The sequence below is a fragment of the Alexandromys fortis genome, unplaced genomic scaffold, assembly GCF_014885135.2.
Source record: "Alexandromys fortis isolate MF-2015 unplaced genomic scaffold, M_Fortis_MF-2015_v1.1 scaffold_121, whole genome shotgun sequence".
In the NCBI taxonomy this organism is placed as follows: domain Eukaryota; kingdom Metazoa; phylum Chordata; class Mammalia; order Rodentia; family Cricetidae; genus Alexandromys; species Alexandromys fortis.
The window spans coordinates 4,333,751-4,361,127 of record NW_026068037.1 but is presented as its reverse complement, the minus strand read 5'-3'; the positions used below and the strand labels follow the sequence as shown (position 1 = coordinate 4,361,127).

General features: G+C 39.3%; 1 protein-coding gene across 1 annotated transcript in view; it reads right to left on the bottom strand.

Moving 5' to 3' along the window:
* The window catches only part of Kcnh8 (potassium voltage-gated channel subfamily H member 8), a 462,775-nt gene that overhangs the window by 170,196 nt on the left and 265,202 nt on the right, over positions 1–27,377 (bottom strand). Inside the window, exons 6-7 of the mRNA XM_050165081.1 lie at positions 17,517–17,640; positions 11,115–11,355 (exon numbers count right to left, since the gene is read on the bottom strand). Of these exons, the coding sequence (XP_050021038.1) occupies positions 11,115–11,355; positions 17,517–17,640 (365 nt within the window). The remainder of the gene's footprint in view (positions 1–11,114; positions 11,356–17,516; positions 17,641–27,377) is intronic.

The window sequence follows — 27,377 nt, the reverse complement described above, 5'->3', positions numbered from 1 at the left end:
CTAGCCAGTTTGGATGTTCACCTTCCTAGACCAGGATGGAGCGGGGAGGACTTTGGACTTTCCACAGGGCAGGGAACCCTGACTGTCCTTCAGACTGGAGAGGGAGGGGGAGAGGAGGGGGGGGAGGGGGGGAGGGAAGGGGGGGGGGGGGGAAAGGGAGACGGGGAGGGAAATGGGAGGCGGGGAGGAGGCGGAAATTTTTTTTCAATAAAAAATTATATTTAAAAAAATTCAGAAAGCAACAATACCACCTAGAATTTCTCAATATAGCTATCACCATAATGAATACTATCATGGAAAGATTGCATTTTGGCTCGAGCGTTATTAACCAATAAACATCACTTAGAATAGTGTGATGTAAAACAACTTTTGAAAATGTTTCATAAGTACTTGTATATGTATATATAACTGGCATTCCTGTCTAATAATTTTGTTTAGTTATTTCTGAAAAATTACTCTATATGGGAAATCTTCTACACTTCCTGTTTCTCTTGCATAAACTCTTACCCCTACAATCATGTAGCTACTTATTTCATTTTCTTGCTGCTTTATTTAAATGTCAAATTCTCAATAATACTTTCCCTAGCTATTCCTCAAAATTGCATTCTATTCTTTTCTATTTCTCTGCCTTCTTTTTCTTTGTTTGTTTATTTATTTATTTGTTTATTTATTTAAGATTTCTGTCTCTTTCCAGCCACTGCCTCCCACATCCCTCCCCCTCCCCCAATCAACTCCCCCTTTCTCATCAGCAGACCTGGTTCCCTACCCTATGGGAAGTCCAAGGACCTCCCACCTCCTTCCAGGTCTAGTAAGGTGAACATCCAAACAGCCTAGGCTCCCACAAAGCCAGTACATGCAGTAGGATAAAAACCCAGTGCCATTGTTCTTGACTTCTCAGCAGTCCTCATTGTTCGCTATGTTCAGCGAGTCCGGTTTTATCCCATGTTTTTTCAGACCCAGTCCAGCTGTCCTTGGTGAGTTCCCGAAAGAACATCCCCGTTGTCTCAGTGTGTGGGTGCACTGAGAGAGTTCCTTGCTCATGCTCTCTCTCCTTCTGCTCCTGATTTGAACCTTGGGGTTGTAGTCCGGTGCTCCAATGTGAGACTCTGCCTCTGTCTCCTTTCATCGCCTGATGAAGTTTAATATCCAGGAGGATGACTATGGAAAGCAGTGTGGTGGTTTCTCAGGAAATTCGGGATCAACCTACCCCTGGACCCAGCAATACCCACTCTTGGGAATATACCCAAGAGAGGCCCTATCATACAAGAAAAGTATATGCTCAACTATTTTGAACATAGCCATTGTTTGTAATAGCCAGAACCTGGAAACAACCTAGATGTCCTTCAATGGAAGAATGGATGAAGAAAGTATGGAATATATACATATTAGAGTACTACTCAGCAGTAAAAAAACAATGACTTTTTCAATTTTGCATGCAAATGGATGGAAATAGAAAACACTATCCTGAGTGAAGTAAGCCAGACCCAAAAAGAGGAGCATTGGATGTACTCATATTTGGTTTCTATCCATAAATAAAGGACATTGAGCCTATAATTCGTGATCTTAGAGAAGCTAAACAAGAAAGTGGACCCAAAGAAAAACATAGTCATCCTCCTGGATATTAACCTTATTTTTCTCTATCAACTCACTGCTATCTGGCTTGGTATAAGTCTTTTTTTTTTTTTTCTTTTCTTTCTTTCCTCTTTTTTTTCTTGCTTATATACTATTAGGAAGTAAATTTTAGAAGATAAAGGGTCTTGTCTCTTTGCCCTGGTCTTCCAGCTTATATCTAAGACATTATTTGGAAAATAACATGTAATTAATGCAGATTTATTTAGTTAGTGAATAAATATATTTTCACAGCAATGTTTATTATAATTTACTCTTGTGGCAAAAAGTCATCTTAGATTTCTAAAGCACAAAAGTGTTTGCTTCACATGGGCAAAGACCCCAAGTTAGATTCCCAGCACCAAAAAAAAAAAAGTTTTTTTGAGGACATTGCTTCTAATTGATTAATTCTAATGATTTTGTTCACAACAATGATTTTTGGGAATGAAACCAAAAGTTCATGGGTCTAATAGGAACCATGGCAAAGAAAATAAGTTTTAATTGTAAACAGGAAGCACTTATGCTTTGTCCAAGAAAAATATCAATTGCTAAGTTTAGATCAGTTAAAGGAAACACTGCTGCTGGGCAATGGTTGTACACACCTTTAATCGCAGCATTTAGGAAGCAAAGGCAGGTATCTCCAGGAGTTCGAAGCCAGCCTGGTCTCCAGAGCTAGTTCCCATATAGCTAGCTGGGATATTACACCGAGAAACCCTATCTTGAAAAAAAAAAAAAAAAAAAGAAAACCAAGGCAAAATCAAACACTGCCATGCAGTTTCACACATCTAGGAAGCTCAAGTAGGTCACAAACATTAAGAGTTCACTCATCATAGCACGTATCTGCCCTAGTGAGTTCTGAAGGTCAAGCAGGTAATACTTGAACAGTGTGATTAAAAAATAAATATTCTGTGTTTGCAGAGGTGCTTCAATTGGTGTTTTTAAGGTAGCTTATTTTGCAGATTTAAAAACCATGGAAATAGTGATTTTATTTATGGATGTTCAACTGTAAGCCCTGACTGTGAGCACCACTCTGAGTTGGTGAAAGATGTTTGATTGATTGATTGATTGATTGATTGATTAGTCAACAAAAAGTTCACCATGAAAGGACATAAGAAATGCCAGGAAGAGTCTCCTAAGGCCACTGTCGGTTTGGAGTGTGCATATTGGAAAGGATGGTGGTGGAGGCTTTGTTATTTCATTGTTTGAATATAGAATAAGTAGAAGATATGAGGAAGGAGAATGATGGGACTAAAAGAGGAGACAGGGTGGGCATGAGGTCCTGAAACCATGAAAGATAATGAATGCTAGACTATCCATGTTTCTAACTATTCTGTCCTCTGATCCTTTCAATGGTAAATGATCCTCAGGCACTTGTATTCCTGAAGACTGTGAGATGGGCGACACTTTGCTGCTGCTTGTTAGAATCAAAATTATTTTGTTGATTCAGAATGTCATTTTTTTACCATGTCATTCAAGGTAAAACCGAATTCTTTTGTTACCATGAAAATTTGACTTTATTTCAGTTTGTATGATATTCCCGTGTCTAAGTCAGCATCATTAATTTTAGCTCTTTAACTAAGGCGAAAAGCAACACATCTTTGTACACATCTTTGTATGTTTCAGGAAAAGGACGATATGCAACGGAATGACTCTAGAACACCTTTCAGGTCCTTTTGAGATTTGAAAAGAAAACAAATAAAAACGATACAGGGTGTTCCTGGTAGAAATGCAGTTCCACTTCAGGATTCAGACTGCAATAAAGGCCACAGCTCTGATAGGACTTGGATAATAAACAGTTCCACTTGAAGTGGGAACTACATAGTTACAAAGACTTACGATAAAGACCACAGTGTTGGGGGCCATGGAAACAAACATGCTTTTGTATGTACTACTAGATCTTGCAGGCTAGGTTGAACCAAGTCTTGCCATGAGGCTCTGATGCATGGAGAAGGATCACAACTTCTTCCCTAAACCAGAAATGCACTTGATAGAGCCAGTAATACCAGGGGCTAGGCTTTTGGGGGAGCTGCAGCTTCAGATCCTGAGAACCTAACTCTTTCCTCACTAATTGACTATGGTAATCAATCAGTCCCCAGTCTCCTGTGTGCTCAGTCTCTGATGCCCTGGAGATAGCCTGTGTTCCCCTAATGTACATTGCTTGATTAGCTTCTGGCTGATTTCATCCCATTCGTATAGCTTTCTACTGACTGTCCCATTCCCCCCTACCTCCCCCCCCCCCGGCACAGATAGCATACAAAATGCTGCACTTCTTAGTAGACTAGGACATAGCTGTATGAAACCTCTTGGCTCCGGCTTTTCTTCTTTATCGATTCATCTTCTGGCTCTCCCCTATCACTTTTCTGTCATTGAACCAGCTGGTCCAATCCTACTAGGAATAAACTCAGATTTAGCAAATGATGAAGTTGTTGAATAGACACGTCCTAGCTATTCTAAAGATTATGCTTCAGGTTTTAAATTATGATGTCCTCTAGACTGCATTGCAGGAAGCCTCACTCACTTTGAGACCTCATCAGACTGGGCAGGAGAGAAAGAGCTAAGGTGAAATCCAGTCATTCTTCCTTTCTTGTTCCTAGGTGTGCTGATGGAAAACAAAAAGAAGGGTGTTCTGGACTGAACCCCTCTGGTCCTCTGATGTTATTTTAGGGTCACACATGCTCTGTGGCACAGCACAGCTAAAGGAAGCTTAGTATTTGAGCGATCCTGTTCTTGTTTCACAAAGGGCGCTGAGTAGCAGATGAGACCCAGGAAAGCTGCGGGTGAGAAATGCCCTAGTGTTCCTCAGGCTCAGAACTATCTGTCTTATTCAACGTGTACAAATGCACTCCACTCTCTGTTGAAATGCTGTTATTAAAATGAACAGAAGATGTGGAATTAAGAGCATCGATGGGGTCAGACTGTGCCACCCCAAGAGGCACCACTTTTGTGTTCTGCTTTGAGCTGAGGGCACAAAACACAAAGCAGGGGAAGTGCTTTGCTGTCCCTTTTCTACCTATTAGTGAGTCCTACAGTTCCTCATTAGAAGGCACCCTTCACCCTCTGTGTCTTGAGAACATTTTCACTGTTGAAGACAGAGTCGATGGTGAAATGTAGCTGTGCCAGTGCACAGATGAAAATTCTTCTTATGGTCTGTGTCCATGGTGTTTTTCCTAGTCAGGATCATCAAATTACTATCCTCAGCTCGAGGCCTCTCTTCTGTTGTTGCCTCGTCACTACTTACTTTTCTTTGTTTTAAAAATATGTGCAGCTGGGGAGCTTGTTTGATCACTGAGCAGGCACAAGGACCTGAGTTGCCACCCCCAACACCTGCATTTGAAGTTGTGGTATGGTGGCCTGTCTGTTAATTCTAGTGCTGAGGGACAGACAGATCCCCCTAGAGCTTGCTGGCCAGTCCAGTCTAAATTCTCAGAAGATGAGAGAACAGCACTGAAGAAGACACTAATGATGATCTCTGGCCTGAGTTCTCGCACGCTCTGCTGAATACTCCTGCATACACATATGAAAGCACACATACAATGTGAATACTGAATACTCCTGCTCACACATATGAAAGCACACATACAAAGTGAATAGATGGATGAATCAACTCCACCTAACAGCTTCTCCGGCTCTTCCTTTTATTTTTTGAGATCCCCTGTATATAAAAAAGATCTAGAACAAAACTTCCCTGCACCTTCCCTGCTAATCTATCTTATGGTAATAGATGTTTCTGCCAAAGGATGCTTTTCTCTGCAGCATTACTGACAATTGAACAGGGAGTGAGCCTTCCCCATAGAACAGCCACAGAGATCCACATGACTGCCTGTTTTCCAAATGAAGGTTTGCAGGCCGTAGTCTGGCTTGAACATAATGAATCAGTTGTACAGAAACTGTTTTTGCTGTACCAACAGATATGCCTGTGTTTAATAACAGCCAGAAAGTTATAGTAAAAACTGGGTGATATAAAAAAAAAAAAGCAGACCCTAACACAGCAAAATGGGAGTCTCTATGAGTGAACAGAGAAATATTAGCTAATGAAAATGCTACTAACAAACATAAGAATAAATTGAATAATCAGATATAATAAAAGTAGACATCTATGTTCGAAAAAATACTGCAGTTATGATAAACCTGTTTGTATTTTTGAATAAAGTCATTTGTGAATATGTAAATGGTAATTAAATCAACACCAATTGGCATAGTCCTGATGGTTGAATGTAAACTGTTCCCTGTGATTATGTGACATAATCCCACTGAGGCTCTGTGCCTCAGATCAGATAGTATTTTTATTTTTGTGAAGGACTTAACTGTAAAAACTCATCTTGTTGTATATTTAGTCTCTGTCACACACAGTTAGTTAAATTCGATGTGAAAGCAGCAGCGTGGGGTAAGGATGACCATTTTAACACTGACATGGTTTTCTTTGCTCATCCTCATGCTGGAACCCTTTTCTCATGGACTCCACCCAGCGCCATAGTCTCTGTTTGCTGATGGAGGTCTGGCTTGTTTTCATTGTGTTGCTTCTATAAATAGTAAGTCCCAACAAACCTTTCCACTTTCCCCATTTGCTCTGAAAGCAATTCTCTACCTAGACAAAGAGTACTATTCCTTCTCTGTGTGGTTTTACTCATTATTTTTCTTTGAATTTATCATATTTATTTTTTTTCTTTCTTTTTTTTCAGAAATAGTGACCTGATAATAACATTCTGATTTTATTTATTTGAAAATTACTTATTTTTTAAATATATATAATCATTGCATATATTTCTCACAACACTGTGCAGGTTCAAGTTTTCTGCACTTTTATGAACATTCTAAAATGTGAAATATTGCTTTTATCTACCTGTCATTCTTTCTTCTGTTCACCATGGTTTAAAAACTTTATCTTCTGCCCACTTAGCAAACCATAAAACACAATAAGAGTTAATGAAGCTTGCTGGCATTTTTATCAGCATGTCTATTGTAACTTTATTTCTCTTTGTTCCACCTGAAGAAATATCATTTTTCTCATCTGACTGTTTATCTAATCTATTGACTTATTTGTTCAAATTTCATCTTAAGCTTTCTTTTTTTATCTTAAAGTTGCTCCTTTCTTTTGGGTTACTTTTGCTTTGGGTAAAACAAATAAACAACCCAACATATTTAAATAGTCCTTCTAATGAAAAACTGAATGGCACAACTATGCCTTGTTTTATGAAATGTTTTCATTGTATCCACTCTTCTGGATGAACTGCAAACTAAAGAAGAGGGGTGGAAAGAAAGGAAGGTAAAAAGGAGACAGAAAAAAAAGGAAGAGGGAAGGAAAAATAAAGAAGGGATGGGGTAGAAGAAAACCAGAGGATGAGGAGCTGATGCTTTTCTTGTGGGGCAGGTAATACCTTCCACCCCTACTGTGTGGAGAAGTTGGCTTTCAGCCTAATTAGTACCTATGTAAATCAATCAATTGTCTTCTTTTTCTAGGCTTTTTAACGATTTCTCTTTTAATCCTTTTTAATTCACACTATTTCTCTGTTGTGTTTAGAAGGAAGGGTATTTTTATTTATTTTGTGTAGTATCTGGAATGATCTCTGCTTCTTACTGTTCACATACTTTTTCCATTCTCAAAATTCTTGGCTCCTAACAGTCCAGTTGCAGCATCCCACTTGTCTGTCTGTCTGTTGTGTTGTTTTGGAGCCATCTTAATAGTTCAGTGGTTGGAGACTAAGATGGCCACACAGTGTGCAGCTTGCACTCTTCTTTCCTATGGCTTTCATATTTCTAAGGCATGCTCTTCCTTTGTTTTATTAATTTATTTTTAAAACCATCTTTTTCTATTTTACATATAAACCCCACTTCCCTCTCCCTCTCCTCCTCCCACTTCCCCACCTTTCCCTACCCAGCTCCCCATCCATCCCTCAGAGAGGGTGAGTCAACAATGTCTGGCCTATCAAATTGAGGAAAGACCAAGGCCCTCCTCCCTGTATCTAGGCTGTGCAAGGTATCCCTCGATAGGAAATGGGCTCCAAAAAGCCAGTTCATGCCCTGGCCCAACTGTCAGTAGCCCCACAAACTGCCCAAGACACACAACTGCCGCTCACATTCAGTGGACCTAGTTTAGTCCTATGCAGGTTCCCCAGCTGTCAGTCCAGTGTCAGTGAATTCCCACTAGTTCAGGTCAACTGTTTCTGTTTTGTAGGTGTCCCCATCATGGTCTTGACCCCTTTGCTCATGTTATCACTCCTCCCTCTCTATGGCTGGACTCCAGGAGGTTGGCCCAGTGCTTAGCCATAGATCGCTGCATCTGCTTCCATCAGTTGCTGGATGAAGGTTCTACGCTGACAGGCGAAGAGCAGTTAAGACACCCTCCTATAAATGGATACTGAGCTTTTGTTTCCCAGATGCTCAGACCCGAATAATCACATAGAAATGATATTAATTACAAAACTACTTGACCAATGGCCCAGGCATTTCTTAGCTAGCTATTACATCTTAAATTAACCCATTTCTATTAGTCTATATATTGCCACGTGGCCTTGTATTACCTCATTTTCTACATGCCTTGTTTCCTTGGTGGCTAGCTGAGATCTGCCTGACTCCATCTTCTTTCTTCCTACATTCAGTTTAGTTTTCCTGCCTAGCTATATTCTGCCCTGCCATAGACCAAATGAGCTTCTTTATTGACCAATGATAATAAAACATATTTATAGTATACAGAAGGAAATCACACATCACCCTTTCCACTATTGCTTAGATTCTCTAAGACGTTCTTGAAGACACCAAGTTGGGTGCTATAGCCTTACAAGGCAGCCTACAATGCTATGCATATTAGATTAGATTAACTGATTAACTGATCTCCTTGTACCTACACCAGTCAGCCAGCAAAGAGGAATGAAACTATAATTGACTGGAACAACTCGCAGTTCGCTCCCAGGTCTGTTGACATTGCTGCATGTACACCTTTGGGCTCTTTGGGGTTGATTTTTAGGATGGGAATGAAGTAGAAACCTGCTGAGCTAGTTTGTATGAAACAATCTGTAATGTTCAAAGTATGACTGTGTTACAAGCTTTGGAAATGTAATCATTGTATGAAAATTATCATTTTTAAAATGGCTACTGATTCAAATGTTACAAGAATTTAATAAATGACTTGTAGGAATTTATTAATTGCATGCAATTTTTCATCATAGTAAGGTAACAAGCCACAGAAATATGCAACAGCAACATTAGGTCTCTAGTGCTACAGCAGGTTTAGCCAATGTGAGTCTCTCTTATGAAACACTCGACTTTGTTCCTTTGTTCATAATCATGAGGCAGAAACTGAGAAAGAGAAGGTTCAACTTCTTATCTTCCTTCCATGAATACAGGAATTTAAAATGAGAGTCTCTGCCATCTTGAGTTAATTTGGCTGACACGGTGAGACAGCTAGGAGTTTAAAGTCGCCTTGATTAACTCTGTAGTCAGATGTTTTCCTTCTGGTGAATCCAAGTGGGAATGGCATTTTTCAGTCATGCCAAAAGAGCATTGCTAACTGGTGTTTGGAGGATGAGCTCTGGGGTAAAGTGAACCCAGCAAGAGGCTTCTGAATCACATTTAAATAGGTTTTCTCAGCACAGGATTTCTTTGAGGATTTACAGTGCTAAAATGTATTATGAATCTCCCAAAGAAATTTGTCATCTCCCATCTTTAATTCTGACTATGAAACTTTTCTGCATGCAACATTTAATTATTCTTTATTTGAAAAGTACATGCACTGTCTAACACTAGATTTAATGCAAATAGCTAAACAATGAAACCTTTCTTTTTCAAATCTTTAGTGGCTCTGGGTGAACTGAAGGCACAGTTCAATAGTGAGGCTTAGAAGCCTCCAGGAGGATCCCCAGTAGCACAAAAACAAAAAGTAAAAAAGTAATGGAAAACCAATTGTATTTTAAATATGCAAATTCACCATACCACAGAAACTAATTGTGAAGATATAGTGCTATAGGAAGAATGTATTTTTATTCATAGTATCATTGTTATTATCTTTGGCTTTGAACATAAAGTTTCAATTTGTATCCCCATCTGGACTTCAACTCTGGGTCTTCCTTCCTCTGTCTTTCAAGTGCTAGAATTACAAATGTGTAGTGCCATCACCTACTCTTACTCCATTTTTGATCACCTTTTCAAAAAGATGCACATGATAAAAGTTAGGGTAAACAGGAGAAACTCTACTATAAATAAGTTGTTCATGTGCTAAAACTTATTTAAAATAACAGCAGAAAATTGCAAGCAACTCCCTATTGCCTTTGAAATTAAGTCAGTGAATGAGGGATTCCAGGCAGACTTTTATACTGCTGGCAGAGTCATGTCTCCATTTGTAAGGCAATCAGCATCAACACAACTGGCTAGTGCATGTGGTTCTGGGTACTGTGAAAACTGCTTTACTCCCTAAGTAATAGATATTATAGAAAGACTGACCACAGACAAACTGAGGGCAGCGTCAGAGGCACACACCAGTCTCCATAAGTCTCCCACAGGAAAGCACACCCCAAACAAATAAATCTTTCTCAGAGTGTGAGTTCTCATCTTCTGCCTGAGAGCACATAGTGCCAGAATAGATTTCCGACCCCATGAGTTTTCAAACCTCTAATACCAGGAAAATATGGTGAAGAAAATTCAGGAAGCAGCTTTGCCCAGGTGAACAGCTTCATTGAGTAAACTACCACCACTGAAAAACATTTTTGATCTGCTGCACTTCTTGGTTTTTCTTTTAAGATCAATTTCTCACGCCTTGATTCAGTCACTTCTTAAAGATATTTCCCTATCATTTTTCATGTTTCTTTATCATTCTGACTAGGTAAAGGCCCAGTATTTGTCTCCAATGGTGCCAATCAAACAGTATGATTGTTAATCTAAACTAAAGAAACCATAATCTGTTCTAGATGGATAAACAAAGACTGGGATTCAGTCTTAACAAATGAAGATATAGAGGATAGGACGATAGGATAAGTCTACACAATCAAGCCAATGTCAGTCTATTGAAACACTCATGGTTCTAGAGATAAATACTAGGAGCAAACATCCCTTGGGGTCTCCTTAGCTAAATTCAGATTCTCTAAGCCCTCTGCTTTCTCTGCTTCCATAGACAGGTTGCTTGCTAAGTCCATCCAAAACACCCTGAAAGAACCACATCCCCAGGATATCCTGGACCATTGCCTGATTCTACTGGTGGATTTTTGCTCAACTCATCTCTGACTTTGCATAGTAACTATCTGTAAGGATGTCAAAGTCTAAACAACAAATACCACATCTTTCTTTGACCCATTTTTTTAAATTAAATATAGAAACATTAGATGTTTCAAAACAGGAACAGCAGGAAAACTGGAAAAAGCAATTTTCAGAAATACAAGCACGTGAGTAGCCAAAATTTCCATCACAGGCTGAGACACACCCTGCCAAATGAATCTCAGTTCAAATTTTCCACAGAAAATTCTGGAACATGCTTGCTTCCCACATGCAAATGTCTGAGATAAGAAGTTACTGGATCTTACCTATAATGAAAAGAATCTCCACAGCAATGTCACTGACCGTTGTGCTCCGAGTTGTGGACAGGTCCTCATTGCCAATGAAGCACACATTGTAAGGAACTGTCACGGCAACATAAAACGTCGCCAGTAGAATGAGCCAGTCCCAGCCAGCTTTGAAAGTGCTGAAATGCAACAGGATGAACTTGGATTTCTTTGCATCAGAAACCTTATACTCTGGAAATGCTGGTTTATCTACAAACACATTCTGTTGGTAAAGACATAAAAAAGAGAAGAAACAGAGAAGCACATGATTAGAAATGGAGATTGAACAGACCCAAATGTACACTTCAGGAGTCAGGACCATCCACACACTCAACATCAAATACTTTACAAGTGACTTGTAAAATCAAACATGAGTCTACTGTCCTGTGGTACCCAACTGCACTGCACTACAGTACAGGCTTCACTGTGATGCTCATCCTACAAGATTCCAAGTGAGATAAAAATCTTGTCACCTAGGGAAGATGTGGGCCATGCCACACCGTAATCTGTCTGTGATGCTGCTCTACAAGAACATATGGAATCTTAGTCATTACAAAACACCACAGATAATTATGCATAATACACAATATCAGTCTTAGTCATAAAATGTATTCCTGCTTTATGTGTTTATAATATGCTCATCTTACTACTGTTTCGGAGTGTGTTCCTACATATTTAAAAGGTTCACTGTCAGCATTTACTATACAAGCTACAAGCTCATACATCATCTGCTGAACTCATTGCTTATTGGCACATTGAGTGATTGGATAGCAAACCTATTGGTTTGTACACATAGATTCAAATGCCCAAGGAAGTTAAAAGAGTGTGTTGGATCTACTAAAAATGGAATTACAGGCAATTGTGAGACACCCGACCTGAGTAATGGAAACCGAACTCAGCTCTTCTGCAGGGGCACTATGTGTTGAGTCAGCTTACACTCCGAGGCATCTCCAGTCCAGCCCCGCACTCTGGAGATTTTTACTGACACCCTCTATGGGGTTCCTACAATACAAAGTTACCCTAATAAAACACTTCTTAGAACGCGTCCTGCTTATTATTGAACTAAAACTAAACAGTGGTTTTTTTTTTTTTTTTTTAATGTGCACAGTACTCTGCGGATTGTGACTGCTAATTGAGTAATCTAGATTTTGGTCATTAAAAATGAAAAGGCGGTTCTCTCAAATGTCAGCTCAAAACATCCAGTTGCAAGTGTCATCCTATACATCAAGTAACAAGAAAGGCAAGCTTCCATGCTCATTTGTATGAATACAGTCTGTGCATGGGTAGATTTCAGATGACAGTCATGAACCAAGGAGCTCTGACCTGGGTTTCTGCTGATGGTAGGGATGATCAACAGTCTCTTGCAGACATCCCTGTCTAAATGTATAGTGATGCATGCTATTGTGCATTGTGGGTATTGGTAATGTTTCTAATTGGAACCCAAATTTCATTACTTTGATCAATATGGATACATATAGAAATGGACCACCCAGTAAGGAGAGAAGCAGCTACTTGGTGTCTGTTATTTAAGTCATTCAGGAGGAAGGTAATGTTCACCACACAGCAAATCAACAGAGACTAGCTAGAGCTTTGGATGGCTGCTGAAGCACTTCGCTTTGAAAGCAGGCCAAACTGATGAACAATTCCCCTGATTCTTTGAGATAAAAAGAGGCTCAACAATAACATGTGTGGAAATTCCACAAGCCTGTGGCCAGGTACTTACAGACTTTGCTTTGACCTTAATTAATGAGAAATGTAAGAAAGGTAAAGAGAACTTAGACTTGAAATTTAACTTGAATGAATAGAAGAAAGTATTGGATATATAGTACTTATAGGCCACAGTGTTGTTTCCTTGCCTCAGTCACTGAGGGGAAGGTAAATAATGTTGTGTGTTGAGGAAGCACCAGGGCAGAGGAGTCCAGGGACATTGATAGAGATAGGACTTGTAATTACTCGTTCCACTCCCTGTTGGAAGGTAGGGGTTCCCAAAAAATGTCTATTTCCTGCTAGTAAGTTTTCTTGGTCACACAAGTATGCCATGTTCATGATGCAGGATGGGCCCACTGTTTCACTTCTAAATGATTGGTTGGTGACACTGCATGTGTTCCATACTACTACCCGGTAGTTAAGGACAGGCTCCAAAGCTGAACTGTGTCATAAAACTGAGACAATCAATAACTTTGTGTTTATGGGCTGTGTGTGTGTGTGTTTGTGTGTGTGTGCGAAAGCTTATTCAACAGCACAGAAGAGAGAATTGGTGTCCACAAATATTCATCTCCCCAATGTTGATAAGATACTTATAAAGTTATAATAGCATATAATAAATTCTTTTTTAAAGGTTTATTTATTCTGTTTTTTGTGTATGACTTTCTAAAACCTGCATGTGTGCCTATGCATTACATGTGTACTTGGTGCTTATAGAGGCTAGAAGAAGGTATCAAATTCCCTGGAAAAGGAGTTACATTACAGTTTTGATCCACTGTTTGGTTACTGGGACTCAAACCCCGGTCCTCTTTAAGACTAGGAAGTGCTCTTAATTGATGAGCCATCTTTTTAGCCCTTTGCATGACAGATTGAATTTATCCCTAGACATTTATAATTTATTTATAATAGGAAACTATCAGGATTCACCAGAAGCATTTTAGACTTCTATACAAATAACTACTATCTTTGCCATTTGGCTGCAGTGCCTTGGATTGTACCTGGTGTGAGAGAAGAAGGCCTAGACTGAAGACTGTGCACTCATGGGAAGATGTCTGTTTTGTTCAAACTGCTTGCATTTAAGTCTGCAATGCTGACATGAAAGCTGAGCAACATGTGAACATCTTTCAGTTTCATAGACTACCTCAACCATGTAAGCTAAAGTTACCGTCAAATTATTGTTACAGCATGGTATTTAAAATTTATACTTAGGCCAGCTGGACTACGACTGAAAAACCATGGGATAAAACCGGACTCTCTGAATATGGCGGACAATGAGGGCTGCTGAGAAGCCAAGGACAATGCCACTGGGTTTTGATCCTACTTCATGTTCTGGCTTTGTGGGAGCCTAGCCAGTTTGGATGTCCACCTTCCTAGACAAAGATGGAGCGGGGAGGACTTTGGACTTTCCACAGGGCAGGGAACCCTGACTGCCCCTCAGACTGGAGAGGGAGGGGGAGAGGAGTGGGGGGGAGGGGGAGAGGAGAGGGAGGAGGGGGGAAAAGGGAGACGGGGAGGGAAATGGGAGGCGGGGAGGAGGCGGAAATCTTTTTTTTTCAATAAAAAATTATATTTAAAAAAAATTTATACTTAGGATTTAATATATCTCAGGTTTGACTCAATTTTTGAAGGGTCAAGAATTCAACCCTGGACACATCATTACATAGTCACCTGAGTGGCAAGAGACTTACTACACCAGATTCTTTAACAAAATCTTCTTGAATCAAGCAAATTCTTACAACCATAAAAATATGCCTGTGAGCCTGGGCAGTGGTGGCGCACACCTTCAATCCAAGCACTCAGGAGGCAGAGGTAGGCACATGTCTCTGAGTTTGAGGCCAGCCTAGTTTATAAGAGCTAGTTCCAGTATAGGCTGCAAAGTTTCAGAGAAACCCTGAAAAACAAAACAAGACAAGACAAAACAAAATGTGAAAAAATTGTGCAATCTAGGGAAATGGAAGAAAGGTCTCAGTGTTTATAACTGTTAAACACATGGTGCTTGTCTCAGGACTATGATACGGTTTTAAACAAAAAATAATAGATTTAGAACAGCTGCATTTCTTAATTTTGAGGGCCATGCTTTAGAAATAACCTTGTTTTAGCTGGTTAATTTTTATCCCATGAATTATCCAAATTCACTTGTTAACTCCAAAGCCTAATTAAGATGTTTGTTTTCTAAAGTATTTTGCAACATTTCTCTGAAATTCTCCTCTGAATGTATGAGGGGGCAGAAAAAACATTCTTAAGTCACTACAGTGGGCAGGGCCTGTTTTTGATAGGGCAACTGATGAACAAGGATCCTGAAGCCGGTGATATTTGGGCATGGCTAGCATTCTTCTCAAACTTCTGAGTGGCTCTCTCCTAAGACCTGAACAATATTTACTTCTGCCACATGGACTAGCTCCATTCTCATCTCACTTCACAGAGCAAAGATTCAAAATCAAAATGAAATAAAATTTCTAGCAGTTTCCAGGGAGACTTAGAACCTATATTAAAGGTATTATCTTCCTATACTCAAACCTGGACACGGGCCTAGTTCTTTTCCCATGATTGCAGTATAGGACTACCTATGGGGAAAGCTGCTCAAGAGCATGACAGGGATTTGAGCCAGAAAAATTAATGTCTGAGAACCTTAGGTGGTTCTTCTACTTTAGAGAGTTTTAATTACTATTCCCCATAGTTGGATTTTCCCTTTGTTAAGATGGAGCTAATAAAAACCATATGTACTACTAGCTTGCTGTGAGGATTGAATAACAGAATGAAAGGAAGGAAGATTTAAGCAGTCAGTGTGATAAAATGATGGTGTTTTTATTTATGTGCATGGGACATAGCAACTAGAATTCCCTAAGATTTTCATTTTTTTTTTTTTACTAGTAAGTGCAAGACCTTTTCTGTCCTTCCTTCTGTATTCCTGCTATCTGATCATTAGCTGCTCTCTGTCTTGCTGAGAATGGTACAGTGATTGAGGCCAGTGCAGAGTCTACAGCTGGCTTCAGAAACAAGGCCCCTGTGCTCTTGGTGTCTCTGAGCTGCTGAGACATTCTTAGTTACCACCCTCCCTCCTGAAATGAACAGGAAGCAGAAATATAGCAAGTCACTAAAGAGTGAGAGTTATAACTCTCATACAGATTTTTAAGTAATACTTTATAGTTTGTTAAATCTATAGGGGAAAATAGCAAGACTGGGCAAATGCAGTTTAATTTCACTGAGACATGCAGTATGTCAGTGAATCTCACGTAAACGCCTTTCAACTAAAGCAAAAAGACCGCATAACTGAATCTCTGCATATATGCCTATCAATGGTACACACACATAATAAAAAACCCTCACTAAAAACCAGAAAACTATCATAGTAAGTTAGAACAACAAAAACAAAAAATTCCACACCACCATGTTGAACTTTCCACAGGAGCTAAGGGCTGAACAGCCAGGACTTGTTGGATGAAGTGGACCAGAACAAGGACTGTGACTTCCAGAAGGGAGTCACATTAAAGCCAAATCAAGTTGCTCCCCACACCCTAGATTATACACTTTTTTTTTGTTTGTTTGCTTTTTTTTTTTTTTTTTGTTTTTTCGAGACAGGGTTTCTCTGTGGCTTTGGAGCCTGTCCTGGCACTAGCTCTGTAGACCAGGCTGGCCTCGAACTCACAGAGATCTGCCTGCCTCTGCCTCCCGAGTGCTGGGATTAAAGGCATGCGCCACCATCGCCCGGCTACACTTTTCTTTGTTGGCTACAAACTGATACTTTGCAACCCTGAAGCAAGGCTTGTGTCATCAAGACTGGCTGTAAGTCAGGGTCCCCATGATGCTGGCTGTAAAGGAAAGATGTGAGAACCCAGAGTCCTCAGCTCCCAGGACATCTGGACCAGTCTCAAAATCCCAAAGAACTTCTGCTTGTTGGGTATGACTGTTTCTGATTCCACTGACAAGCAGAGTGTTCAGTTTTCCACCCACAATCACCTGCAAGCCTGCGGAGTCTGATCACTCCACACTGAAAAGCTGTTGTTCTGGGTTTCTCCACCAAGTTCTTTGTGTTCAAACCAGTTAAGTGTAAATTTCTTGAGAGTATAATGTGTGATTAGATCTAGATAAGAAGAAGACAAGCAGTTTTTACTGGCACAATGGCTTTTGAGGGGTGAACACACTGCTTTAGGAAACAGTCCTCACTGTAATTCACTAAAAGTGAAACTTTTTATGTAGCCTGCAATTCCAATGCAAGTTCCATCTGTTTTATACAGAAGCAAAGGCTTCATTGGGATGATGTCCTGTATTGGCCCCTGGCTACCCTGAATAAAGGCACAAAGGGGAATGAGACCAAGAGTAGCCTTGGCTCTGAAATTAAATTTATAAAGTGTCAGTAACTGACAATCACTGCAAACCTGACTTGCTCGTTTCCTAAAGCACAGAGTCTGCCTGGTATGTTGCTCCCCAGAACCCTGTGATGGCACCCCAACAGCACTCTAGTCTCTGTGCTCTGGTAACACTACGATTGCACGTGTTTCACAGAAATGCCTTGTGACACTGACCTTTCCTAGTCTGTTCTTTGCGGGTAAATGCAAGTCAAAGTGGGAAAAAGAAAGCTAAAAGAAGCTCAATAAATGAGTAATTGGAACTTTTCCTTAGTGTATCAAAAATAGCTCTCCAGGAGAACTGGGGTCCACAATACACACATGTACCACCTACATTATTTATTTTCAATTTGTTCTTTTCTCTTCTTTGCAGGTGTCCTGAGATGTGATAAAGGACAGCTCGGCTCCGTCTCCGGGCAGAATCAAAGTGGGTCCCTGCTCTTGATCTTTTTTTGGTTCTGTCTGTAGGGAAAAAGACTCATAAGACAACAGAGAATGCAACATTTTATCTCGCAGATGTCACATTCTGATAGATCATGTGCAAAGGCATACCATATTTTATATTTTCTCAAACACTTAAAATTATCTGATGCCTCCTGATGACATTTATTTCAATTTTAGTTCAATATAATTTACTTGTTTTTCAACATTATCCTAGCTGCATTGTTACTTAAACATCAAGGTAAAATATACATGAAACAGAGCGTTCAGTGAGCACAAGATTCTGCTTCCACCTGGATCTATCACACTCCTATCGCTAACTATACTTAACATTTAGAAAGCCTTTTCCCTTAGGTAATTTTCAAAGCAAATGTAAGAGTCACATTTAAATAATTCTTCTTTGTATCAATAGAAAGTTTATAATAAAACTGTTTATACAGTTTTTGTATTAACCATCAACTTGACACAGTCTTGTCAATTTTACCATTTTCCAATTTGAATTTAAAAAATTAATTGATTCTTTTTAAATTCCCAGCACTTCCCCTTAACTCTCACAAGATTTGTCCCTATCTCCTAACCTCCCAATTTTATGTCCTCTTTTATTATATTTTCATAAGCCTTTGAACTCAATTTGTGTTGTCCATATACTTCTGGGTGTGGGGAATCCACTAGAATGCAGTCAGCTTACCAGGAGAAAGAAAACTCTGACTGGAGCTATCAGCACCCATCCATAGCTCCTCAGCTAGGATGAGGTTCATGAACTGCCTCCTGTCCACGCTAGAATGGTGACTGGCTTGATCTTGGGTGGGTCTTACGCAGGCACCCACAGCTGCTATGAGATGGTGAGTGCAATGGTCCTCTCAGACCCAGAAGACAGTGTTCACTCTGGTCCTCCATAATCTCTGCCTCTTCGAGGTCTTTCTGCTAGTTCCTCCCTAACATATGCTCCCTCCTCACTGATGGTTCCTTAGCCTTGGGAATAGGAATTATATCTGGTCTGCGGCCAAACACTCTATTTGGCCTATTCTCTGCAATTTGATCATTGTGAGTTTTTGCATTAAACACTGTCCACTGTACAAAGAAACTTTCATTGATGAGGTATGAGAGCTGCACTGATAGATGATTAGAGAGATATGAATGTTGAAGGCAACTTAATACTTTGTCCTAAACGGGGCAAAATATTAGTAGTAGGTTCACTATTAGGAACTGTGAGTACTGGCCATGTGTTGTATCCTCAGGAACAGGTATTAAATCCATCAAAAAGTAGTTGGCTCCCTTAAATCATTCATGCCACCCTGCATCCAAGGGTGTATCTTGTCACACTGGTTATTATTGTAATTCACAGTGTTCACAGCTGGGTGGGACTGTTGATGACTTTTTCCCCAGAAGCCTGCATAGCGTACTATGAAAGCTAGGCAGTAAGGACAAAGCTTCATGGAGAGAGTACCAACTAAGTTTCTTCATTTTTAACCAAATAGCCATTTTCTTGTCATATTTATGGCTGAAATTTTATTATTCTTTATGGAGCAAAAAATAAATATTTTTAATGTTGTCAGATTATGAGTTTACCTGTTTCAGGTGACTAGACATTATACCTTGAAGAGCTAAATTTTTTCACAGGAAAGTTATTTTAATATGTAGGCACATGTCTTCTGACGTATTTGTCTTATTCTTCCAGAATTTGAAATTTTTAAATAAAATATAAAACATTGCTATAGATTCAAATAACTAATAAATATTGAAACCCACATTATTTATATTACTGTAATTGTTACCTATTCAGATAAGGTCTTTATGTATTAACCATTTATTTACTTAGCATTCTACATGTTCCACTTAAAATATAATTACTAGAAGAATAAGAGTAACTTAAATGTATTTCAATTCACAAACAACCTGAGTTCTGTGACAATGTCTATAGGAATGTGTTAATACTAGCAGGATGCTTATAAAATGTTAGTTGCTTGCAAAATGACAAACAGAATTATAATGTTATTAAGAAATGGACCTGAGATGATATTTATGACAGTCAGGTGGTTCTCTTCTCATGGGGAAACCTAATTAATTGCTGAGATTTTCCAAATTAAACATCAATAATTTTATCATCTTAAAAAAAAGACCCTCAAAGGAAAATGTCAAAGAAACATTTTTGTCTTAGTCTTGGCTCTAAGTAGAAGTAATATATAGTCCCTAAAACATACCATTACAGCTAAGTCCTTGCCCAAGTCTGACTGTGAAAATCACTCCACTTACAGGACCTAAAACCACACCACTTATGAGATGTAAAATCACTTCACTTACAAGACCTAAAATCTTCCTGTTTAAAATGGTTTTGGGTTTTGGTTCATAGCCAAATGAAACAAACAAAATTCAAAATTCAAATAATTTAAAAAGCAACACATTGTTCTGTTACAATATGCATACAAAATATTTACTTCAGAGGTATTTATAATATACATGCATGAACACATCAGTAGACACATATGCACATAATACAGGTATGCAATTGTGTGAATAACTGCAAATCAATCAAATGTTCATACATAAATACTATAAATTACAGTCCAGGCATGACAGAGTGCTATATATAGTCCCAAATAACTGGACTTATGTAAATTAAACATAAAATAAAAGAAAGCCTATCTCTTAATACAGAAGTATCTTATAAAAGCAATATTGAAAACACAAATGGATAAACATCACAGGGACCATGGCAAGACTTTTTATTGTATTTACAGTAATTCAAAACTAAACAGTATTGCTATGGGACAATGCTCTTGTACACTGTAAAATTTGTCACTCATATTGACTTAATAAAACACTGATTGGCCAGTAGCCAGGCAGGAAGTAAAGGCAGGGCAACCAGCCTAGGATATCTGGGAAGAAGAAAGGCAGAGAGTCAGTCACCAGCAAGGCAGAGAGGAAACAAGATGAGAATGCCTCACTGAGAAAAGGTAGCAAGCCACTTGGCTGAACATAGATAACTCTATGGATTAATTCAAGTTGTAAGATTTAGTTAACAATAAGCCTGAGCTAATATGTCAGTATATAATTATTATAAGCCTCTGTGTATATCTTTGGGACTGAATGGTTGTAGGACCAGGCGGGACAGAAATTTCCATCTGCACATTATATTTTTAATAAAATATAAGTGATATAAAATAATATGCTACCACAATGCTAGTAAAGAGGCAAAGTTATTTAGAAATTGTATCTCTAGCTGGTCTATTATATCCTTTTATAAGTGATACACATCAAATTCTATTGTTCAAAGTGGATGTAGGGTGTATGCTGTTGAAATATTTTCTAGTACATATATTTTACATTTTAATTTTGTAACAAAGCTGACCAGCCGTTCAACAGTGGATTTGATTAAGTTATTTAGACTGGGTGCACATTACTTGAGGTAGAAGACTTAGGGTTGAACTCTGAAGAATTAATGCAGGTAGACAAGATGGAGAATAAAAGTTATAGTAATTTATGATAAAGTTAAAACAAACTGTGTCTTGGACAGAGAAAGCTCAGCATCTCTGAGGACACAGAGAAGTTACAGGAAATTAAAAGGCAAGCAGAGGTGTGTAGGGATCTGCCTCCTGGTTCTAAGTCAATGGTTCTCAACCTGTAAGTAGCAAACCACAGGTTGAAAAGTGCTGATCTAGACTAAATTAACATCAACATGTAATAAAAGTCATGAAGACACCACAGTAATGAAAAAGAAAGACCATGCTTTTTACATTACTATCATCCCACTTGTTTCAAACATTTCTAGGGGCCATGGGAAAAACTTTTATGTAAAAGGTAATTCTTTTTGGTTATTTTTCAGGGAATAAGGTCTCATATCACTTACATTGGCCTTAATGTTCTAGTGTTACTGTTAATACGTGTGTGCCAGCTACCATAGGGACAATAAATACTATTGATAGCTTTTCTAGAACAACTCTGAAAATGTCTGGTGCCCAAACCAGAAAAACAAATACAACAGGAAAACCAAGTACCACCATCTTCATGGATGCATAAAAGACCCTAAATAAAGCATTAGCAAACTGAATATAAAAATTAATGTAATATATTAATATCATACTCATTTAGGGTTGTGACAAGGATGGTCCTATCTCAAGAAACAGAGGTTAAATCGTCATTCCACTGAATATGGTCAAGGAAATCAGTAAATATTTTTTTTAAAAAATCCTTGACAATCAAAAAGCACAGCAATTATCTCTGACCTAGTAGAATATCTACTGGCAGTCAAGAACACAATCATTGCAAGTTTTTATAGTTTACTAAAGACAAAAATAAAATATTGAAATGAAAAACATCATTAACATAAATATCAAGGTAAAGAATGCTGGGAACTTAGTGTGCATTTCCATGCACTTCCTCATAAATTTTTTTGCATTTCTTCATTATGAACTGAGTTGAGGTGGCATGGGTGTGGATATTAGTTCCTAGAATCTTAAAAAAATTCATTTTACCAAAGCTACAAATATCAGTGATGTGAAACATGAAATTCATTCTCTGATGCTCTTTCCCAGATATAAATACATGTTTTGATGACTTATTTTTTCTGTGAAATTTTTTTTACATCTGACCTCACATAAAATACTCAACATAGGAACAATTATAGATCACAGATATAAAGGTATTTATAAGGGAAATAAGTCATGTTGACAAACCTAATAAAAAGCTAAAACTAAATTAAATATAAAATTTGTATTTTATTATTTACTCATTCTTCAAGTGTTGAATTACCACTTGGCTACCTAGTAACTTACATTTGGGAAGGGAATGGAAAGCCTGTGACTGAGGTGGGCAAATGACTCAGTGGATATAGACAGATTGCCCAATGGGTATGGACAGATGGCCCAGTGGATATGGAAAGATGAACCAGTGGATATATAGAGACTGCCCAGTGGGTATGGACAAATATCCCAGTGAATATGGAGATATGGCACAGTGGGTATGGACAGATGGCCCAATGAATATGGACAGATTGTTCAGTGGACTTCCACCAATAGCTCAGTGGTTGAATATTTGCTGTTCTTCCAGAGGACCTGAGCTCAATTTCCATCATCCATATGCACCACTAACAGCCTCATGTAACTCCAGTTTGGGGGTATTCAACATCCTCTCTGGCTTCTAAAGGCACCACATACACAGATATAATCTATATACTACACATAAATAAAAATAATTTTAAAAGCATATAAAAAATTCTATGACAGTTAGTAATGGAATTGTACCCTGCAAGCCACTCTGCTCTGTAAGCCAGGGTACTAACCAACAGAAGTGCACAGTTGACATTGGGCTTGTTCACAATCCTCATTAGTTGGCCCTCAGCCTAAACTGAGCTCTGCAGAAGAACATCATCCTGAACAAGGTCACATTTCTTTTTCAGAATATCTGCACTCATTTTCCAGTCCACATGATGGAGTTACAGGTGTTCCATAGAAGATTCTGTTCTTGAATTAACAGTAATAATAATAATAACAATAATAATAATAATAATCCCCTAAAGCTAGTCAGTTTCAGCTGGTGGTGAATGAATGTGGAGTCAACAAATAATCTTCTTGGAATTGGACTGCAGCCCAGCCTGGTTCTCCAGCAGGGCTGGTGTAACTTGAGGGCCTGCTTGTTGGGGTTTCTGTCCTGCCCAGTTTCCACAGTCATTAGGTCCCAAAGAAAATCACACAGAGTCTCCATAAGTAATAAACTGATTTTCCCATTAGCTCAGACTTCTTATTAACTCTTATAACTTATATTAACCCATTATTCTTATCTATGTTAGCCACATGGCTCAGTACATTTTTAGTGGGACAGGTCACATCCTGCTTCTTCAGTGTCTGGACAGGACTGGGGAGGAATGGGCTTCCTCCTTCAGAAAAACTTCCTGTTCTCATTGACCCACCTCTACTTCCTATCTGGTTGTCCCACCTATACTTCCTGCCTGGCTACTGGCCAGTCAGTGTTTATTAAACATGATTGACAGAATACAGAATTGTTCCACACCAGGCTTCTAAGAGCTCTCTCCATTAAAGTCTCTGCAGTTACTACCCCAAGCATTTACCAGAGTGAATGGCATGTACCACACCACATCTTAAGACATGCTCTCTGTATATATACACAGACAACTAGTGTCGTGAGTGGGGATGTAGTGGTATGCTAGCCACTAGTTGGACTATGGGATAGAGAATATACCCCAGAAAAAGTTGTGCTCCCACATAGAGGACTAGAAGAGAAAATAAAAGAGGACTACTAGAAGGTCTTGACAAAGGGTCTAGTTTACTCTGAGAACTAAATTGTGAACTGAATTAAAGTGGTTAAGAAAAGGCAAATTCTTATTTTCCATATTTTTAAAGTCATAATTTTAAGCCATCTCTGCTATCTGGATTACATCATTAAGTAATAATTTGGGGAAAGTTATATGAGTAATAAATTATATGATTCTTTACAAGTTAAATGTTTAACAGTCTTGCAAATTGTGTTACTCTGATAATGTCACAAACATATCTGTGAAAATTTAGAAGCAATAATAAACCATATTGTATTTGGCCAACATTTTCCTATCACAATGTGTAGGCAATTCTGAACAACAACAAAAACAATGGATGAATTTTAATAATGTATAATCCTCAAAGTGCCACAAATTACATGCTGGGACACAGTATTTCTCTCGCATGTGACAAAAACTTCACAATATGGGAAAAACTCTAAGAACTGAACATAAAGAAAATCAGTCTAATTAAGAAATAAGCATGAGACCTGAAATATTTCCACAAATCTTGAGCATAGGAATCTGGGCACCACAGGAAGCCAGCACACCTTTGCTGCAAGAGTGGAGGAGAGCAAACAGCACCACCATTACTCAGGATGGGGAACTTGCAACTGTGATGCATTCCCACTGAAACAGAACATCTAGAAAATTGTTTGGCCATTTTAAACACTTTTTTTTAAATTTAATTTTACCACTGTCATACTGTGGGAATAAAATTCGAACCAAACCAAGACCACCCCTCTTATGCCTTCTCCATGGTCCCGAGTACCCCCTAGTTCCCCAAATGAGTTGAACTCCACCGAGGGTATGATTAATGACAGTGACTAATCACATGGCTAGGGACAGCTCTTGATCACATGCCTCATCCATACCTGATGTATTTTTAACTACTTTACTGTTTAATTCTGGACTTCCCTACGCCATAAGCAATCATGTTAAATGTCAACTACCCCAAGACCCGCTGACAAGGCTGTGAACTACATGTCACCGTCCCTTTGGTTTTTCCCTATATCAGTGCTAACCTGTAAATGCTCTGCATGGCTCTTAGTTTCCCAAAAGCTGAGCAACTGCCCATATCCGGATCTGCCTTCCTCAATAAACCCCTTTTTGTTTGCATAGGATAACTACTCTGTGGTGGTCTTGTTTGGGAGACTTGCAACAAAGGCACAACATTATTTGGGGGTTCATCCAGGATTGCCCAAGACACCCCCAAGCTCCCAGCCTGAGGGGTTTCTGGTTGGCTGGTAAGTATCTTTGTTTCTCTTTCTAGGCTGTTTTATACTTCCATTTTCCAAAGCACGAACAGTATGTGGTGTGGTCTGGCAACAGCCAAGGTTAAAAGCAAAGTGGGTTAGAGTCCCACCTGAGTTGCTGAGACCACCATTGGTGTGCTAAAGACTGGGATGTGAGGCTTCCAGACCCTGTGGAGGGAGATCATGGGCTTCAGTCCCACATGCCTGTGTAGGGAGATCATGAGTTTGGGTCCCACCTCCCTGAGGAGGGAGATGATGGGTTTGAGTCCCACCTTCCTGCGGAGGGAGTCATGAGTTTGGGTCTCACCTCCCTATGGAAGAGTCTCTAAGGTCTGCTTAATCAGGGACAGAAAATCTTCTGTCTAGACGGTGGGTCAGTCCCTCCTGAGAAAAATTTTAAGGTCTTTTGTGTGTCTTTGATTTTGGGTGTTGTCTGTTGTCTTTGTCTTTATATCTCCCACAGAGGTAGAGATTATGGGACAGTCCCCTCCTTACCCCTAAACTTATGTTAGCCTCACTGGAAGGACATAGCAGCCATGGCTCATAAACAAGGAATTAAAAGTTCATTACTGTTTGCAGTACAGAATGGCCTGCTTTGAATGTCAGATGCCCTCCAGAGGGACCTTTTGATGCTGGTCTGATCGGAGATGTGGAGGACATTGTGTTCAGACTTCTAGCTAGACACCCAGACCAGAACCTATATTGTATACAATACCTATATTGTAACCTGGAGAAGTCTGGCAGAAGACCCTCCTTCCTGGCTTAAAGATTTTATACCCCAGCAAATCAAGATAATGGCAGCAGAGAAGAAATATCCATCTGTCCGGGGCATCTAAGCCCTCTTAGCCCCATCCATTAGTCTTACAGGGTGGAAGCATAGGAAGACATCTTCCCTCCCACCCCTTCTACCCAAACTCCTGGACCTGGGCCAGTAGCCCAAGAAGAACTTCCAATGCCCCTTGCCAGCTCCAAGCAGGAGGAAGAAGTAGGACTGGCCAGATGCACTAGGAAATGGAGAAAACTCTGATTCCACCGTGGCTCTCCTCTTGAGGGCCACCCTGACCAACTGGCTACATAGAAACTTTTTTTTCAAAACAACCTTTGCATTTGTTTTGGGTTTTGTTTTAAGATCAACAGCATCCAGTCATGGTGGCTCACCCTTATCTGTAATGTCAGCCCTTGGAAGAGGCATGAGATTTAGTTTGAAGCTAACCTAGGCAATCACGTGAGACTCAATATCAGAAAAAAATAATAATAAGGAAAATGGAGATCTTTGTCCTGGTAGTCATATACATGTATTTTGAAAGCGTGTGTGGCTAATAAAGTGCACACATGGCTGACTTGCCATCTAGTTCTTGACCATACATAGAGACAATTACATAAGTGCTAGCCACTGGGGAAATGGGGCAAAGTGGGTAGAGGCCTCACTGTACTGTCCTTAAACCCTCCTAGGAGTTTACACTTACTACACAATGTGCCTGTCCTTCTAGACTGTGTCCAGAGTTAGTCTGTCTTATGAAGGCTCTATTATCTTTTTAATAGTTCTCAACATTGAGAAGCTAAATGAAGGCGTAAGTCACAAACAATGCCACACCAGTTTGGAACTATGATTAATAGGGTGGTATTTATTTAAAGAGGAAAAAACTTACAGATCTCCGTCCCAGACAATAGCCCTCTGCGCAACCAGGAAGGGAGTCTAATCGCTGACGGAGCAGGAAGTGAAGAGAGCGAGCAGAGGAAGTAGCCGCTATTTTAAAGGGAGAGAGAGACCACGCCCCAATGGGCTAGTATCTCAGCAGCTATTGGTTGGAGGGGCAGAAGGACCTCCCGCAACACCTCCCCCTTTTGTTTAAGTAAGAGAGTTCTAAACGTACTACAAAATTATATACAATAAGTACAAATATCTATTCTAACTAGCTTAGGTCTTGTATAATAAATAACTTGGCCAAGTCATGTGAGAAAAGTAACTACATTTATATAATCTTCAACCCCATCGAAGATCTGAGAAGGGAAATAATGTTACCTGGGTAATTAGGAAGTTCAGTAAAACAACTTCCAAAACATGCAGCAAATCACAGAGACAACTAGCTACCTGGGCAATCACCCAAAGTCATGTTTGCAGCGTTGAAGCAACCAACTTTGGCTAAGGCCTAACATAACTGACATACCATTTTCAAAGGCAAACAACTTTTCAAAACTATCTTACCCTGTCTTGGCAGGATATGACAGT